At 46.6% G+C, this 16,393-nt stretch overlaps 1 protein-coding gene across 1 annotated transcript; it reads right to left on the bottom strand.

The window, feature by feature from the left end:
- Positions 1 to 3,964: 3,964 nt before the first annotated feature.
- On the bottom strand, positions 3,965 to 4,837 carry LOC307069681 (OTU domain-containing protein 6A-like; the record flags this gene model as incomplete). The annotated part of the gene is made up of 1 exon (XM_079728034.1): positions 3,965 to 4,837. One exon carries the CDS (start codon positions 4,835 to 4,837, stop codon positions 3,965 to 3,967), a length of 873 nt encoding a protein of 290 aa, XP_079584160.1.
- Positions 4,838 to 16,393: the final 11,556 nt, after the last annotated feature.

Here is a 16,393-nt window from a genome sequence, read left to right as displayed (position 1 = left end):
AGGCTACTTCCCCAGCCTGGTTCCCTTCCCCTCCTAGGCAGGCTTCCCCTATACCCACCTAGACCCTCACCCCAGCGGAGTCACGTTCCCAGCCAGTCTCCTCTTTTGCAGTAACCCTACCCAGGCCCCTGCCTCGGCCCCTGCCCCAGCTTCTTACCCACCCACCCCCGCCAGCCCGTGCCCAGGCTCCCTGACCCAACTTGCTTTTCCTTCCCCAGCCTATGTCCCCTTGCCCGGCCAGGCCCCTTTCCCCAGCCAGAGCCTCTTCCTCAGCCTATGCCTCCTTCTTTGGATTGGCCCCCTTTCTAAACCAGCCATCTTACCAGCCTGTGTCCCTCTCTCCAGCCTCTAGCCACTTGCCTGGAAGTTTTCCCACCCTGGGCCACAGCCCAGCCTCTTTACCGTCCTATGCTGCCAGCCTCCCCTCCCCAGGCAGGCCTCAACCCCAGCCTGTGTTATTCCCCATGCAGGACCCTTCTGCTCGCAGGCCCCTCACCCAGCCAGGGCCTGTTCCCCGACCTGAGACCCTGTTGACAGCCTCCTTAGCCAGGCTACCCTTCCCCAGGCAAAGCCCCTTTTCAACCCTTTGTCCCCTTGCCCTCACGGGACCCCTTCTCCAGAAAGGGCCTCCTTCTCATAGCCAGGTGCTTGTGCCCAGCCTTTTCCCTTTTCAGCTGGACCACTTTGCCAAGGAGTTCCCCCTTCGCTGGCCTTTCATAGCCAGTGCCAAGTCGCATGATGCTCGACCACCTCAAGCTCCACTCCCACGCCACCTCCATCTGCAAGGCCATCTTGGCATCCATGGACAATGAAAATATGCACACCCCAGACATCGGGGGCCAGGGCACCACGTCAGAAGCCATCCACGACATCATCTGCCACATCCGCATCATCAACGGCCGGGCCGTGGAGGCCTAGGCCGTCCCCGGGACTGTCTCGGCCCACCCTTTACATCCGCTTCGCGCCCCCAGCACCCTAATTGGCTCGGTGGGTGGACCCAGAACAAACACTCTTCTGCCACCCCCAGAAAAAAAAAAAAAAGGCCTCCTTCCCTGGCCAAGCATCCTCCTCTCTCAGCTCTCCATCACCAGTAAAGTCCCCTCCCCAACCATGTGACATTTCCCTGCCGGGACCCCTTCACACACACACATGCCCCCAGCTGGGAAGTCTTTCCCAGCCAGACTCCTCCCCACAGCCAGGCTCTCTTCACCCAGGGACCTAACAGCCTCTCCCCCAGTCTAAGTTCATTTCCCTAGGCGGGCCTCCTTCCCAGTAAGGTACCTTTCCTCAACCGGTATACCCCTTCCTCAACCAAACCGCTTCCCTAGCTTATTCCCCCTCCTCAGCCAGACGTTTTCCCCATCCCTAGCCTGTTCCCCCTGCTAGGTCCCTTTCCTCAACCATGTGCCCTCCCTCAGCCAGGACACACGCCTTCCTTCCCAGGCAGGATCCCTGCCCTAGCAGGCCCTCCCCACCTGCTAATCCCCCTCTTCCAGCCAGGTCCATCAACCCACCGATTATCCCATGCCCAGCCTATGTCGGTCTCAGCATTCGAACCTCTCCCGCCACCAGCTTCCTTTCCTTGCCTGTGCCTCCTTCCCAGGCCCCATTCCCCTGCCAGAGCCCCTCCCCAGGCAGGCCACCTTTCCCTGCCAGGATATTTTCTCCCCCCAATCTCCCCCAGCCCAGCCAGTCTCCCATCCTCAGCTTGTGCCACCCTATCAAGTCTGTGCTCCTTTTCCAAGACAGGCCCCTTCCCACATCCAGGACCCTTCCCCAGCCTCACCCTCTTCCCCAGTTTAAGCCTACTTTCCCAGCCAGATCTCTTTCCCTGGTCAGGTGCCATTCCCCAGGACTTTTCCCCTTTAACACTCAAGGATTCCTCTCTCATCCTTTGCCTCCTAACTCAACTAAGCCTCTTTCCCTTGACCAGCCGAGTCCTCCTTCCCTAAGCAGCCCCCACTCCATTATCCCCTTCCTAGCCTGGCCTCCTTCTTCACCCTGTGCCCCAGTCCACACAGGTGTCCTTACCTAGCCGTCTCCCCTTCTTCTGCCTCGTCCCCTTTCCCCTGCCACGGCCCATTCATCCTCCTAGACTGACCCCTTCCCCAGTTTTCACCCTTTTTCCCAGCCAGGCCCCCTTCTATAGATTATGCCTCCCTTCCTGGCCTATTCTTCCTTCCCCAGCCAGCATTCTCATCCCTATAAAAGGCGCTCTTCTCACAATGCGGCCAAATACCTAGTTTTCTCAGGGACTTCCTCTTCTCAGCCAGCTGGCTATCTGAAAATGTATCTGATGCACACATTTACACAGTGAGCTATCTGGCAGGTTTCTATATTTGTATTTTGAAAAGAGATTCCCCCCAACACACACCCTGCCTTCAAAAAAAAAAAAAAAGAAAAAAACAGTGGCACTTCTTTCCCTCCTGCAACTAGCCCTGGACTGGCAAGTTTTTGAAAGTGCAAATACTTTGTCATGCATAGCAATGAGAACATCCTTAACTGGAGCCATTTCATGATGTTTTCACTGAGTGAAACATCAACTCAGGATAGCTTCAACTATTTTGTTCCTCCCTATATCCTTCCCTGGGAGATATTCCACTCCAGACCACCATCAGGACTGCAGGCCCATTCCTCCTTCCAAAAGCCTCATCTGTCACTCTGTCCTCCCCATTCACTCCTGCTCCCTAACCCTCCAGGATTCCTTTGCTGAAGTCGATCCTGGGATACAAACTCTATATGAACTCAGTCAGCTATACAAAAATAGAAAACCAGGTATTTTTTTAAACTGCTTTTATTCTTTAAACAAACTACTGTTTGCCTTTTCCCCTTCGTATGTTTTAGTTTAGAACATTTGGTGGGTACAAAGAATTTTTAAATGAATTTAAGTAATCTCACTGAAATACAGGACCTAAAGGTTAAATTTTTTTTAATTGTTTACTGCAAATCATTTCACTTTTACATTTTTTTGGCAAATTCAAGATATCAAAAAGTCTCAAATATCAGCAAAAGTATATTGCTCATTTTTTTTGTGCTTCATAGCAGTTGCAGATATAACAAAATGAATCAACTACTTTAATACTTTTTAAAATCTCTCTTTAAATACTTTTTATCTCTAAGAATTAAGGAAAACGACTAAGTTCAGATCTTTCACACTCATACCAGTTGTAGATAGAACAAAGTGGACCAAGTGCTTCAACAAAGTTATACCCTTTTACGTCTGAGAATAAAGGAAACTTACTAGTTGATGTCACCCCTCACAGTAAGTTAAACTACCTATCAGTTTGTCTCTTCTTACTTCACATCAATTGCAGATATAATGAAATGAATCAACTACTTGAATAAAGTCATGTCCTTTCTTATATTTAATAAAGGAAATTCAATTGAGATCTTTCACATCTTAGAGCAAGCCTTATCTAGCCTATCAGTTTAGGTAAATCTACTTTCTACATTTAACGCTTACATTTAACTTCTAAAGTTAACAAACATTATTTAGAATTCAGAAAACATCTAAACAACTGTACTTAATTTGCAACCATACAAGGTTTTATGAAAAAACAAAACAAAATACTAGGGCTTCCCTGGTGGCTCAGTGGTTAAGAATCCTGGGGACACGGGTTCGAGCCCCGGTCGGGGAAGACCCCACCCCACATGCCGCGGAGCAAGAAAGGTGGGAACTTGGCAAAGTCACTCCAACAGGGTGGGACGGTGCAGATGTCTTCCTGGTCACCGGCCTCCGGTCCCCCTAACCCCGTGAAAGAAGCAACCCAGGGACGATCGAGGAGGATAGAAGAGCGAGGGAGGAAGAAGGGGGGGCGGGGGTGGAGAGGGGGGTGAACTCTGAGTAAAATGAATCAACAAAACCCTGAGAAAACCGAAGGAAAAAAGCGGAGCCTGCTGAGGAGACGCGGCGGCGGCAGCTTCGGCTCCAACGGCAGCCGCCACGGCGATGGCGGCAGCGGGCCTACAAGAGACGGCAGGCCGGGCACCTGACGGAGCCGGCGTCGAGCGGCTTCACCGAGTTGTAGTGCTCCCCGCACATGGAGTAGCTCCTGTAGACCAGGGTGAGCGGCTTCTTGGTGTACTCCTCTCCGAAGACGACGGCGGGCGAGTTGGCCTGGATCACCTCGATGGGGGTCTGCAGGACGTGCGACAGGGCCCTCAGCTCGAGCTGGCCTCCACACGACACGCTGGACACGATGTCGTCGCAGTAGCTCAAGAAGTCGTCGCGGCTGCAGGCGTCGCCGGTTTCGGGGTCGCTGCATAAGGGCAGGAAGTCCTCGACATGCTTCCGCATGTACTCGACGGTGCGCCTCCGCAGGCTCTCCACGGTCACGGAGGACACCAGCTGGTCTTGGATGGCGCGGTACATGCAGTGGCCGTCGGCCGGGATATCCTTCACCTCCAGATTCCTGGCCCACAGGATGGCGTCGAGCTTCATTTCCTCGTCATGGCGGAAGCTGGACCGATGCTTCATCTTAGCCTTGGCCATCCTCTCCTGCCTTTCTCTCTCAAGGGCCACCTTTCTTTCGCGCCTTCTCCGTGCCCTCGAGAGGTGAGGAGGCTTGTCCTCGAGATCCAGCTTGCCCAGATCTTCAGTGACTGAATCGACGTTGCTGTTATCAGGGAAACTCTCCTGGAACTTCTGCAGCTCCTGCTGGTGCTTCTGCTCCATCTCGGCCTCGAGGCGGGTCACATCGAGGAGCAACTGCTTTCTTCTCTTCTCGTCGCTCTTGGGGACCGAGCTCTTCATGCCCTGAATGTGGGCCTGCAGCTCTGCCTTCTCGCGCTTGTGGCGTCGTAACATCCGCTGATGCTCACTCTGTGAATCTCCCATGATGTTTAAGGGCAGGCGAGAATCGAAGTTTGGTGGCTGAAGTACCGCTACAGTTCGCGTCAACAGTCTGACCACCCAACTGGCTAGAGCTCCTCAGCCTCCCGTGGCGGCTGTACTCTCTTCCCCTCACCCGCGGTTGCCCTCACTCTATTAACGGCCCTCTCTGCCATTGGCCACTGTCTCTCCACGGCTACGCCTCCTAAACACTCCTGGCACTAGGATTGGCTGTTGGGAGACACTACATATGCCCCCATCAGACCTCGTAGCAAGGGGTGCTTCCGGTTTTAGCGGGGTTCCTGTCCCGGATGTAAAATCCCGCCTTTGTGCATTATGTGCAGCAACTGAGCTTGTGGAGATTTTCGTGGGCTCTGAACTGCGTACTTCACTTCCTAGCCTGAACACAGTGCAGACACTGGTCGTGCTTGAGAATCACGTGACAAATACTGTTACACCAGATGAATGTGCTCTGACACCGGACTTCCCATTGCTCCCAGTGTTCAGGAGGCAATGTGGCTCTCTCCAGTTCTTTAGTTGCCTTGTCTGATGAACCCTTAATTTTGTGTATCAGAACAAGATATTTCCTTATGTTCCTGGGAACACAGAATCCTTTCAGTTTAGGCCTCAAATCCACCCTGTCCCATCTCAGTGTGAGAAAGCAACAACCTTAAAGTTCACTACAGCTGAGCAGACTTCGTCTTGTGCCAACAGAATGCACCTACCCTAAACTCCCCTTCTCCTGGGTTCCCAGCTTCCAAAATGGGCTCCCATGAGGCATGACAGTTAGCCTTCATCAAGCCACTTCCTTCTGATTATTTTGAATCTCTAAAAGTTCTAAAAAATAAAATAAAATAAAGTAAAATAAAATCCCTAAGCTCTTTCAAACATGCTCTCATCCTGCCCCACTCTGCTCATCTGTATCTTGAATTCCCAAACAGGAAGGCTCTTGAGACAACCTCCTCCCTGTTACAAATGAGGAAAGTGGACATTGGTCCAAGTTTTTACATATATCAAAACTTCAGTCGTTTTTATTGCTAACTAGGATTCCATGATATGGATGTACTGTAGTTCACTTAACCATTCACCTGTTGAAGGACATCCGGGCTGTTTCCAGTTTGGGGTTGTTACAACCCCTGCTATAAACATCCATATACAGGTTTTTTGTGTGAGCACAAGGCTTCATTTCTCTGGGAAAAAAATGCCCAGGAGTGCAATTTCTGGGTCATATTATAAGTGTATGTTTAGTTTGTGAAGAAGCTATTTTCCAGAGTGGTTGTACCATTGTGCGTTCTCACCAGCAGTGTATGCGGAATCAGGTTTCTCTGCATCCTCACCAGCATTTGGTGGTGTCATAATTTTTTATTTTTAGTCATTCTGATAGATGTGTAGTGGTCTCATTTTACAAATTACTTTGCAGCTTCGTTTTTCTAATGAGTACTTAAAATATGAAGCTACTTTGAGGAAAACACTGAATTAAAAATTTTTTAACTTGCATTATTCATTATAATGATTTTCTCTGTTTCAAGAAAGATTTTAACTTTTAATCAGGCTAGCTCTTGTGTATGGAGGTAGCACTACAATACTGAAATTTTAAAAATTTAACGCTTAGAGCAAGCCTGTTTGGGAAATTTTTATTCACTGGAAAAAAGTCATGGCTAATTGTTTTTTCATTAAAAAGAGAAAAGCATTTGCAATTTTAAATGATGTTTTTCTTAATTAAAAAAGGTCTTTTGTTTGCAGAAAAAAATACTACAAAATGATTTTAATGAGTCTCACAGTATCTAGGAATCTTTACACTGATTGATTTTTATTGAAATACAATATAAAATAAAACTGTAATATATGCTCACTGTCAATAATCTGGAGAAATTAAATTCCATAATTCTCCTGGGAGAAAACCCCTGTTAACATTTTTTTTTTTTTTTTTTTGCGGTACACGGGCCTCTCACCGCTGTGGCCTCTCCCGTTGCGGAGCACAGGCTCCGGACGCGCAGGCTCAGCGGCCATGGCTCGCGGGCCCAGCCGCTCCGCGGCATGTGGGATCTTCTCGGACCGGGGCACGAACCCGTGTCCCCTGCATCGGCAGGCAGACTCTCAACCACTGCGCCACCGGGGAAGCCCTCTGTTAACATTTTGTGTTTATTCTTGCCATGCCTATTCTACTCAAATAGAACTGTTAAACAAAGAAACAACAGGCCCAAAATGAAGTCACGTGTGCTATGCCCCACATCAGTAAACCAAGACTTAATACGTAACCAAATTGCAGTTTTAGCCCATCCCATGAAAGTGACTTTAACCAGTCAGTCTGGAATTTCCTGGCCAGCACTAGTGAGGTAGTCTGCCACATAGACCCCTGCCTTCCCCAAAAGGAAGGTGACCTTTGTCTGAAATAACCCCTTATTTTGTTGATGACTTCTTTGTCCCACCCCTTCTCTGCCTTTCAAAACCTTCCATTTTGTACAGTTCCTTGGAGCTGCTCTCTGCTTGCTAGATGGGATGCTGTCCGATTTGTGAATTGCTGAATACAGCCAATTGATCTTCAAATTCACTCAGGTGAATTTTGTTCTTTAACAGAACTCTAAGCGGTGCTCCCTGCCATCCTGTCTGCCTATCGCCCTCCCCACCTTGGCCTCTGGGGACCTCCCTTCTCTCTTCAAAGATCAGTGAGGGAAGTACATCAAGGCTAAAAATTTGACCTGGCTCAAAGTAAAAAATTAAAACAACAAACAACAAAGCAAAACAGAAAGTTCTTAAATTTCAAAGTTTCTGCGGCAATTTCTTTGTGTCACCAAGGTTTAGTGGTTCTGCTTTTAGACAAGGCATTGTAGTGGGCCTCAGGTCTCTGCATCAGTAGAAGCAGAAGAAAGAAACAGAAACTGCTTTGCAAATGATGCAAAACTCAAAATCCATTGTGGGTCCGATTTCAGAAAAAAATTATACTGCTTTTAAAATGTGGAATTAATGATCCCCTCATCTTAGCAATGAAGGAAGGAAGGGCCAGAGAGGGGGAGTGTTGGGCTGATGGTCACACTGCAGAATTCCACGGCTCACTCGTCTGTGTCACTTTTCCCACCGCACTGTGCTGCTGCCACACGCAGCTTTGACATGACTCTTGGCTGAAAGTCAGGCAGAACAGTCCCAACATAGTTTCTGGGGCCATCGGGAGGAATCCCTCATGAAACGGTTGTAAATTCATCTATGAGATTCAAAGAGACCTTGTACATGCCCTCCGACAATGCCCATGTGTGAGCGAGAGACTCTTCATGAGCTCTGCAAGCCTGAAATCGCCTTGTAAAGGTGGAGGGCAGGCCTGGAGAGGAGAAATTCCTGCGGTAGAACACACGTGCATCTGCCCCTAGGGCCTGCCTCCTCCTTGGCCAAAGCAAAGAGCCTGTTCAAGCAAACTCAAGTGGATTTAAAGAAACACACTTATTTTTCCCTGAAAATGTAATGTGTTCAGGCTTCCCTGGTGGTGCACTGGTTAAGAATCCACCTGCCAATGCAGTGGACACAGGTTCAAGCCCTGGTCCAGGAAGATCCCACATGCCATGGAGCAACTAAGCCCGTGTGCCACAACTACTGAAGCTCGCGCGCCTAGAGCCCGTGCTCCACAACAAGAGAAGCCACCGCAACGAGAAGCCCGCACACTGCAACAAAGAGTAGCCCCCGCTCAGGGCAATTAGAGAAAGCCTCGTGCAGCAACAAAGACCCTACAAAGCCAAAAACAAAAAAGAAAGTAAAAATCTCATAATCTCACAATTCAGACTTCACAATTCACTGCTGACATTTGGCTTGTAGCTTTTTAGTGTTTCACTTATATATGTATGTATGTATATCTGTATGTATATTACTGTATAAATGGATATGTATACATATGTATACATAATATGATTCTTATTATAGTAAAATAAATACAATTTACCATTTTAACCAACAGATGTGGAATTTAGACTTTACTGTCTCTGAGGATTATTTGCTTTCCTTGAAAGCAGTGGGATGTGTGTATGACAAAGAGACAGGCTGTGAACTGTGGTCAAATAGTTACCTACTAGAGAACTACAGGAGGAAGGATGTAGAGCCCTCCCTGCATTGTCCTGCTGAAGCTCCTGTCTTATTATTATCAACTGAAAAATTCTCAGCTTGGTGACAGTACTGATGGGTGACACACACTTGTCTTGCTGCTGCTTTTATTTATTTATTTATTTATTTATTTGGCTGTGCAATGCGGCTTGTGGGATCTTAGTTCCCTGACCAGGGATTGAACTCGGGCCCTTGGCAGTGAAAGCGTGGAGCCCTGACCACTGGACCACCCGGGAAATCCCGTACTGCTTTTATTCTTAAAATTTGATTATATACTTAAAATTTTAAACTCTATTTCTATTTTGAATAATCAGTGCATTCACACCCTATTCTCAGCTGCTGAGTTGGTCTCCTTGGAGTTTCTTGTGTATCCTTTCTAAGATAGTCTGTGCTCACTCACATGCTCCTTTCAGTTTGGCTCAGAGGTACAAAAAGCTTTAGTGTACAAAGGTTGTATACGTGAAACTGGGGACACTCTACTTGATTGGTAATTGAAGGGATTTTTAAGGGCCTATCTCAGTGGACCTTTTCCTGAGTTACTCCAGCCACAAACCAGGGAATCACCCCTGATCCTGTCTTTGTCTTTACCCTCCTCATAAAACAAATGTTAATTCTACTCCCAGTGTTCATCACTTTGGTCCCGTGTTCCCTCCCTGCTGCCACAGCCCCAGGCCAGGTCAGCGACGTCTGTCGTGGATGAAAAGACAGCCTCTCAAATCAGCTTCTTGCCTCCAATCTCTCTCCTTGCAATCCATTCTTTCCCCTAAGATTCCTTATGTCTAAAGCATAGCTCTGATGTCTCATTCCTTCTGAAAAACAAACTTTTAACGGATTCTATTGCCTCTAGGGTAACAGTCTAACTCCTGAGTACGGAAGATTTTTTTCCACAAAGGATGGAGCAAGTGGCAGAAATAGTCTCTCTTCTCCGATGTGGCTGGTCACTGAATCTGGGCCCTACGGGAAGGCAGCTCATGATCAGAAACTCATGACTGGGATCAGAACCCGGTTACTCCCAGGACCCCTCAGGGATGCTTGCATTCCTAGGAATGGACAAACACTCATTCACATCAGACTGCCACAGGCCCCCGAGTTCTCACTTACTCCTTAGAGAAGCCTCTCCCAAGGGGCTAGAATACCCCGAGTAGCCCGTACTTGGTTTCAAGGTAGCTGAGAAGCCCAGATAAAGCGGCTTCGTGGACATGGGAAAACACCGCTGCCGCTGCCCATTTCCTTCCGCTTTTGTTTCAAACAAAATTCTGACGTGATTTTCCAAGAACTTTGAACTCACCTCCAATTCCAGGAAAGCCTTATTATTAGCCTCTTCCTAGGAGGTGACTCAATTTGGTGATGAACCTTGGTGGCTTCACCTCGGCCACCCTGGTCACTGCACTCCCTCCCCCGCCAGCTGCCACAGATGCAAGATGGCAGGGGCTCCGGATTTTGTTTCTCACAGGTTCAAAGGAGCAACAGAGCGCGTGTGCTCATGGGCTTCACTCTGATTGGGCGGGCCCAAGCCATAGATTCACCTTGAGCCAATCACTGTGGCCCGGAAGAATCGGTGCTTTGATTGGCAGACCTGAAAGGGGAGGGTCCTGGAGGTGAACCGCTGTCACCCCAAGAGGGTGACAGGGGTTCGCACCCCCAAAAAGGACATTGGAGGCTTTTGTGGTAATGGAGGGAAACAGACGCTGGAGATGCGAACAACCCTTCTTTACTCGTGTCTCGCCCACTGCCACCTCTGGTGTTTGCCTCCTGGGGTCCTCACAGCCTGGGACGCTCTTCCCTTGAGGGCTTCCCCCCTAAATCTGAGATGAACTTTCCGAGCTTCCCGTTCCCTCTTCCTCCCTACTCCAAGCTGGCCCAGAGCATTCCCACTTCACTTCCTCATCTTCTTAACTGGACCACAGCACTTAAGGGTGGGCCTTGGGTTGGCAGTCACTTGGATTTGTGTGCTTCTCATCTCCGAGGCCGTGAGGCTGCCATGGAGAGCACAAACTCAGTCTTAATTATTTTGGGGCCCCTACCCTGGCCTTCCTGGGCCCCTGCCCAGCCAGCAGTGCCTGCTAGTAGAGATACTCAGTGTATTTGGTTGAACTGATTAGGATACTTAAACTGTTTTCAAGCCCCCTCAGATATGTCAGAAGCACTATTTACACACTTGAGAATGTATTCCAGTGTTTCTAGGCTATTCATTAGAACAGGTCCCTTGGGCAACTCTGCAAGCCCGCTCAACCGGTAGTTTTGCACTTCGGAACAAGGGCTGGAGTCAACATTGCAGTTGTGGTGTCTCCACCTTAGGCTATTCCTGCAGCTCCACAATACTCTTCTGTTTCCAAACTCAAGACTCATCAGGGCCATCCCTGGGGGAGGGATGAACATTTCTGTGGTTCTAGAAAGAGGACTCAACTGAGTAAAAGAGGCCTGGCAAATCTCCTTTAGTGCTCCCCCAGCTCCCAGCCCAGGCCTTCCCCATGCCCAGGGGCTTCTGTGGTTCTCTTCTGCCTCACTCCCCACCTCTAAGTAAAAGAAACCTCTTTTGTTTTCAAATTTCTTCTAAATCCCCATTAGACGCTTGAATGGCCTGAAAACCTCTGAGGTGGTGGCTATCCAGCCTGGGCTTACACATCTCCAATAACAGAGAACTCGCCACCTTGTGAGATGGTTTTTCATATCTTTGAATAGCTCTGATTATCAAAACATTTCTTTCTTACGCCAAACCAAGACTGCTTCCCTATTGTTTCTGCCATGTAGTGTTGTGGGGTCATACACAATGTTCAGAGACAGGTCCTAGATTTCTGTGTGTGTGTGTGTGTGTGTGTGTGTGTGTGTGTGTGTGTGTGTGAAGGAGAGGGACAGAGACAGAGACAGAGAGATAGAGAGACAGAGAAACCAAAACAGGCACAGAGGGAGCTGGAAGGGCCTACAGAGATCATCTAGGTCAATGGTTAACAAAGTGTTTTGGCAAGATTAATTCAGGAGCAGTAAACATATTTAAGGGGCACATTTTTCCTATTCAAAGTCAAGTTGGGACTTGATGGCTGAGTAAATGAGCATATGCATAATCCCCCTAGGAGATACCCACCGAAATAAAACAGAATCAAAATGAGATAAGAAGATGTCTTCTTTTTCCAAGTAGGAACAGGCCACAGACGCAGAGCACAACCTTGGTATCTCGACATGCAAAATAATTTAAACCAAAGTAAAAATGAAGACGCCAGGAAAAAAAGGCACAAGCTACCTGGCTCCTCCCTCGCCCTCCGCGACCCCATGACAAAAGGCCAGTTCACTATTTCTCTTTCCTTTGTTTTCTGTCTGTTGCTCCAAGGGCTAGGTTTTCTCTTTCCTTTATTCTTTTTTTTTTAATCTTCTAAATGGGAGCATAGGCAATTCGCTTTTAGTTCTACTGGTGGTTATTTTTATGACGGTAAGCCCCACGCTTAAGCCTACAATTCTCAATTTTTCAACTTCAAAACTGAAATGGTATCTTTGATTCACCCTCTGAGAGATAAGAAAAATTTCACATTTACTCTTTACCTCCTGACTTTGTTGTCTAATTTTTGTCCCTATCTATTTTAGATAAATTATGGTTGTTTTACACAGCATAGCTTTTCTTCCGAGGACTCTACCTGACTGGCAAAGAGTCTCACTTCAAAAAAAGGCCCAGGCGCAGTTTCACAAGTGAATGGACTATTTCCAACTTTCAAGGAGCAGATAATTCCTATGATATTTAAATTATCCCAGAGGAAGAGGAAGAAAGGAAATAGTGTTTTGAAATCATTTTTTCTAGTTTTTAGATGATACATAGATACAACTTTCTACTTAAAAATTCAATGATATAATGGATAAACAAAATGTGGTATATACACACGACGGACTATTATTCAGCTTTAAAAAGGAAATTCTGACACCTGCTACAACGTGGATGAAGCTTGAAGACATTATGCTATGTGAAATAAGCCAGTCACAAAAGGACAAATATTGTATGATTCCACTTATATGAGGTACATAGGGTAGTCAAATTGAGAGACAGAGAGTAGAATGTTGGTTGCCAGGGGCTGGCAGGAGAGAGAATGAGGTGACATATAGCCTTGCAATAAAAAAATCCAACTCTATCGAAGGACATAGTTTAAAAGGAAAAAGCTCAACACCTTCCTCCTCCCACCCACCCATTTCTTTCCCTCTCCCTAGAGGAAACAATTCATATGGATGATGCAAAATTTACTCAGCTAGTCCTCACTGAGGATATTTAGGTTGTATCTAGAGTTTTACTTGCACAAACAACACTCTAATGAATAGCCTTGAAATATACTGCCGTATAATACGTATACCTGTAGTATAGATCCCTGGATATAGACTGCCAGTTCAAAAGCTATGTGCGTTTTATTTAGTGAGTTAGTTAGGCTTAGATTTATTTATTAACTCATATAGTTCAAAATATCAGCCGTTTAAGAGATTACACAGTGCAAAGCTCCGTCCCATCCTTTTCCCCCAGCAACTTGGTTCCCCTCCTCAAAAGCAACCCATAGTATCATTTAAAATATATTCTTTAGTCATGTACAAGGGAAACAGTATGTTTGAGAATGCCTGTTTCTGCATTCTCCCATCAACACAGCATATTATCAAACTTGACTTCTTTGCTAATCTGACTGATGAAAAATGGTATCTCATTCAATGTGTATTTATTTAATTTGTAATATTATGAGTAAAACCGATGGTTACTAAAGCTGGGAGACCATGCCAGCCTCCCTCTGCAGCCTCTTTCCCACAGCTCCCTCACCTGTCACCTCTATCCTCCAGCTCCACTGAACACGGACACACCATGTTCTTTTTTTTTTTTTTAAATGTGGACCATTTTTTTTTAAAGTCTTTATTGAATTTGTTACAACACTGCTTCCGTTTTGTGTTTTGGTTTGTTGGCCTCAAGGCACGTGGGATCCCAGCTTCCCGACCAGGGATCGAACCCTCAGCCTCTGCATTGGAAGGCAAAGTCCCAACCTCTGGGCCACCAGGGAAGTCCCGACACCCTGTTCTTTCACTCCTGCCTTTGCTGTGGCTGTGTTCTCTGCAAACTCCTCCTAAGCCTCCCTGCCACCCCAGGTCTGATGAAGTGTCCTTCCTCTGTGCTTCCTTTCATCACAGCACTGGTCATGCTGCCTTCTGTTTATTTCTGTCTATTTTCCGATCTGCCATCTCTACTAGATGGTGAGCGCTCGGACTGGATCTTTATCTCTCTACCTCTATTGTTTATCACCATTCTCTTCAGTAAATATGGAGTGAATGGATGAATGGACAGCTGGCAGTTTCACATGGAGGTCACTGGAATGCAGTTATTCTGTGGGACTGGCTGAAACGAGATTTACCCTCTCATAAGAATGTCATATATGTGGAAGGTGGCACTTGAAATCAGTGGTGAAATGGTGGATTATTCAGTAAGTGGTGTTCGGCTAACTGGTTAATTACCATAATTGGAGAAAATCAGTTTATGTCCTTGTCTTCCACCCAAGTAATCTCCAGGTGGATATGTTAAATAGTGTTAAATATAAAGAGAAAGCAAAAAAAACTTGAAAGTATATACGAATATTGATGCAACCTCGGGATGGGGAAGCCCTTTCTAAGCAAGATACCAAGACAGAAACCATAAAGAAAAAGATCGATAGATAGACTCCCTTACAATTTTAAACTTGAGCACACGCAAAAAGTCAGAAACAACACTGAGAGCCTAATAATGTATGGGAAAAACTAGTTTTAAAAAATATCTGAATGAAAAGTGGAAGGATCTATTACAAATCCGTAAGAAGAAGACAAACTTACCCATAAAAAATTAAGCACATGTCAGGAACAGGCAATAAATTAAGAATTATTTGTTCCAGCATGAATGAAATAGACATGCTAACAAATACTTAGAGGAATATTCTACCTTACTAGTAATCAACAAAGGGTCAACTAATACAGCATTTTTCACCTAACAAATGAGCAAAGATGATAATTTTCAGTGTTTGCAACTATATGGGAAAATAACACTCTCACTCCCTGAGAGTGTACATTGGCTCACTCTTTCTGGAGGGCAATTTACCAGTATGCATTAAAAGCCTCTCCTTTGGACCTAGATCACTTCTAGAAATCTTATCAAAGGGGAATAATCAGAAATATAGACAAAGACTCAGCTACAAGGATATTACAGTCGCATATTTGTAGCAGTGAGAAATTGAAAGCAATCTAAATGTCCAGCAATAGAATAGGACAAATAAATTGTGGCACATTCACAGGCTAGAATGCAGGCATTAAAATCATCGTATTGAAGACTAAGGAGAGAAGGAAATGCTTATAATGTATTGTTAAGTTAAAAAAAAAAAGTAGTTCAAATAGAATGATACCAGTTTGGTTTTTTTAAAATACGCATGTCTATGTGTGTGTGTAGAAAAAGGGTGGAAGGAAGGAAGATACTGACTGGCCTGAGGAGTCCCCACACACAGGCCCCCCGTCCCCAAGAGGACACTCTGCTAAGCCCCAGTGGGATTTGCTTTTACGCTGCAGACCAAGAAGTTTTGGCTTCCACTGTAGGACCTGTGGGAAGAGGCCAAGTGGCTCCAAAATTACTGTAGACAGAATGAAGGGGTGGTTGCTGCCACAGCTGATAGTGTTATAGTCTTAGGCCCCTAGGTAATGATACATTTATTGCACATTTTATACATATTTTCATTTAATGTACCTAACATCCCAAGAGATACCTCTAAGACGGGCATTAACTGTCCCATGTTACTGATGAGGAAACTGAAGCCCAGAAAGATTAGATGACTTAATCCAAGTCACAAAGCTAGGAAGTGGGTATATGAGCGGGGCTTCAAATCCAGATAGGTGTCCTTGTCTTTGGCTGCTAAGGCAAAAGTGCATGATCATGAGGAGTAAATGAAGAATGGTAAGTAAATGAATGAAAGTTGCTTCTGGAATTGAACCCCTTTGGGAACAGTACCCCATGGCTTTTGCACACACAATTGCCCAGAACAGTCAACTGTCCTCAGTGACTGTGGTCACTGTTACAAAATGGAACAGACTGCAAATCCCTCATGTCCTGCCAGATCCCACAGCGAAGGCCCCTTCTTGGCTTGTGCTCTGGGCCTGGTTGGAATCTGGCCTGGGTTTACTCTTCCCCATCCTTCCAGCTGAAGGCAAACCCAGTGGAGGAAGTTGGGACAGGCCCAGTGAGATCTTAAGGGTTCCCTAGACAGAATAGTGATTTCTCTTGTATTTCTCTGTAAAATGGGACTCTGCTGGTTTGTTTGCTGCCTTCTGCTGGGCAGAATTCCGTGGGCAGCACCAGGCCCTCCCCCCACTCCCAGCAAGGCCCACATTATCCAGGCAGTGCCCTCTTCACCAACCTATGCCCTCTTCCGCGGCCATGCCCCCTTCCTTGGCCAGTGCACCCTGCCTTCACAACAGTGGCCCCTCTGCATCCAGCGCCTCCCAACTTTATGTGCAGAT

Source organism: Hyperoodon ampullatus (assembly GCF_949752795.1).
Source record: "Hyperoodon ampullatus genome assembly, chromosome: X".
In the NCBI taxonomy this organism is placed as follows: Eukaryota; Metazoa; Chordata; class Mammalia; order Artiodactyla; family Ziphiidae; genus Hyperoodon; species Hyperoodon ampullatus.
The sequence above is the reverse complement of the archived record's forward strand: the minus strand, read 5'-3'. Positions and strand labels throughout refer to the sequence as shown.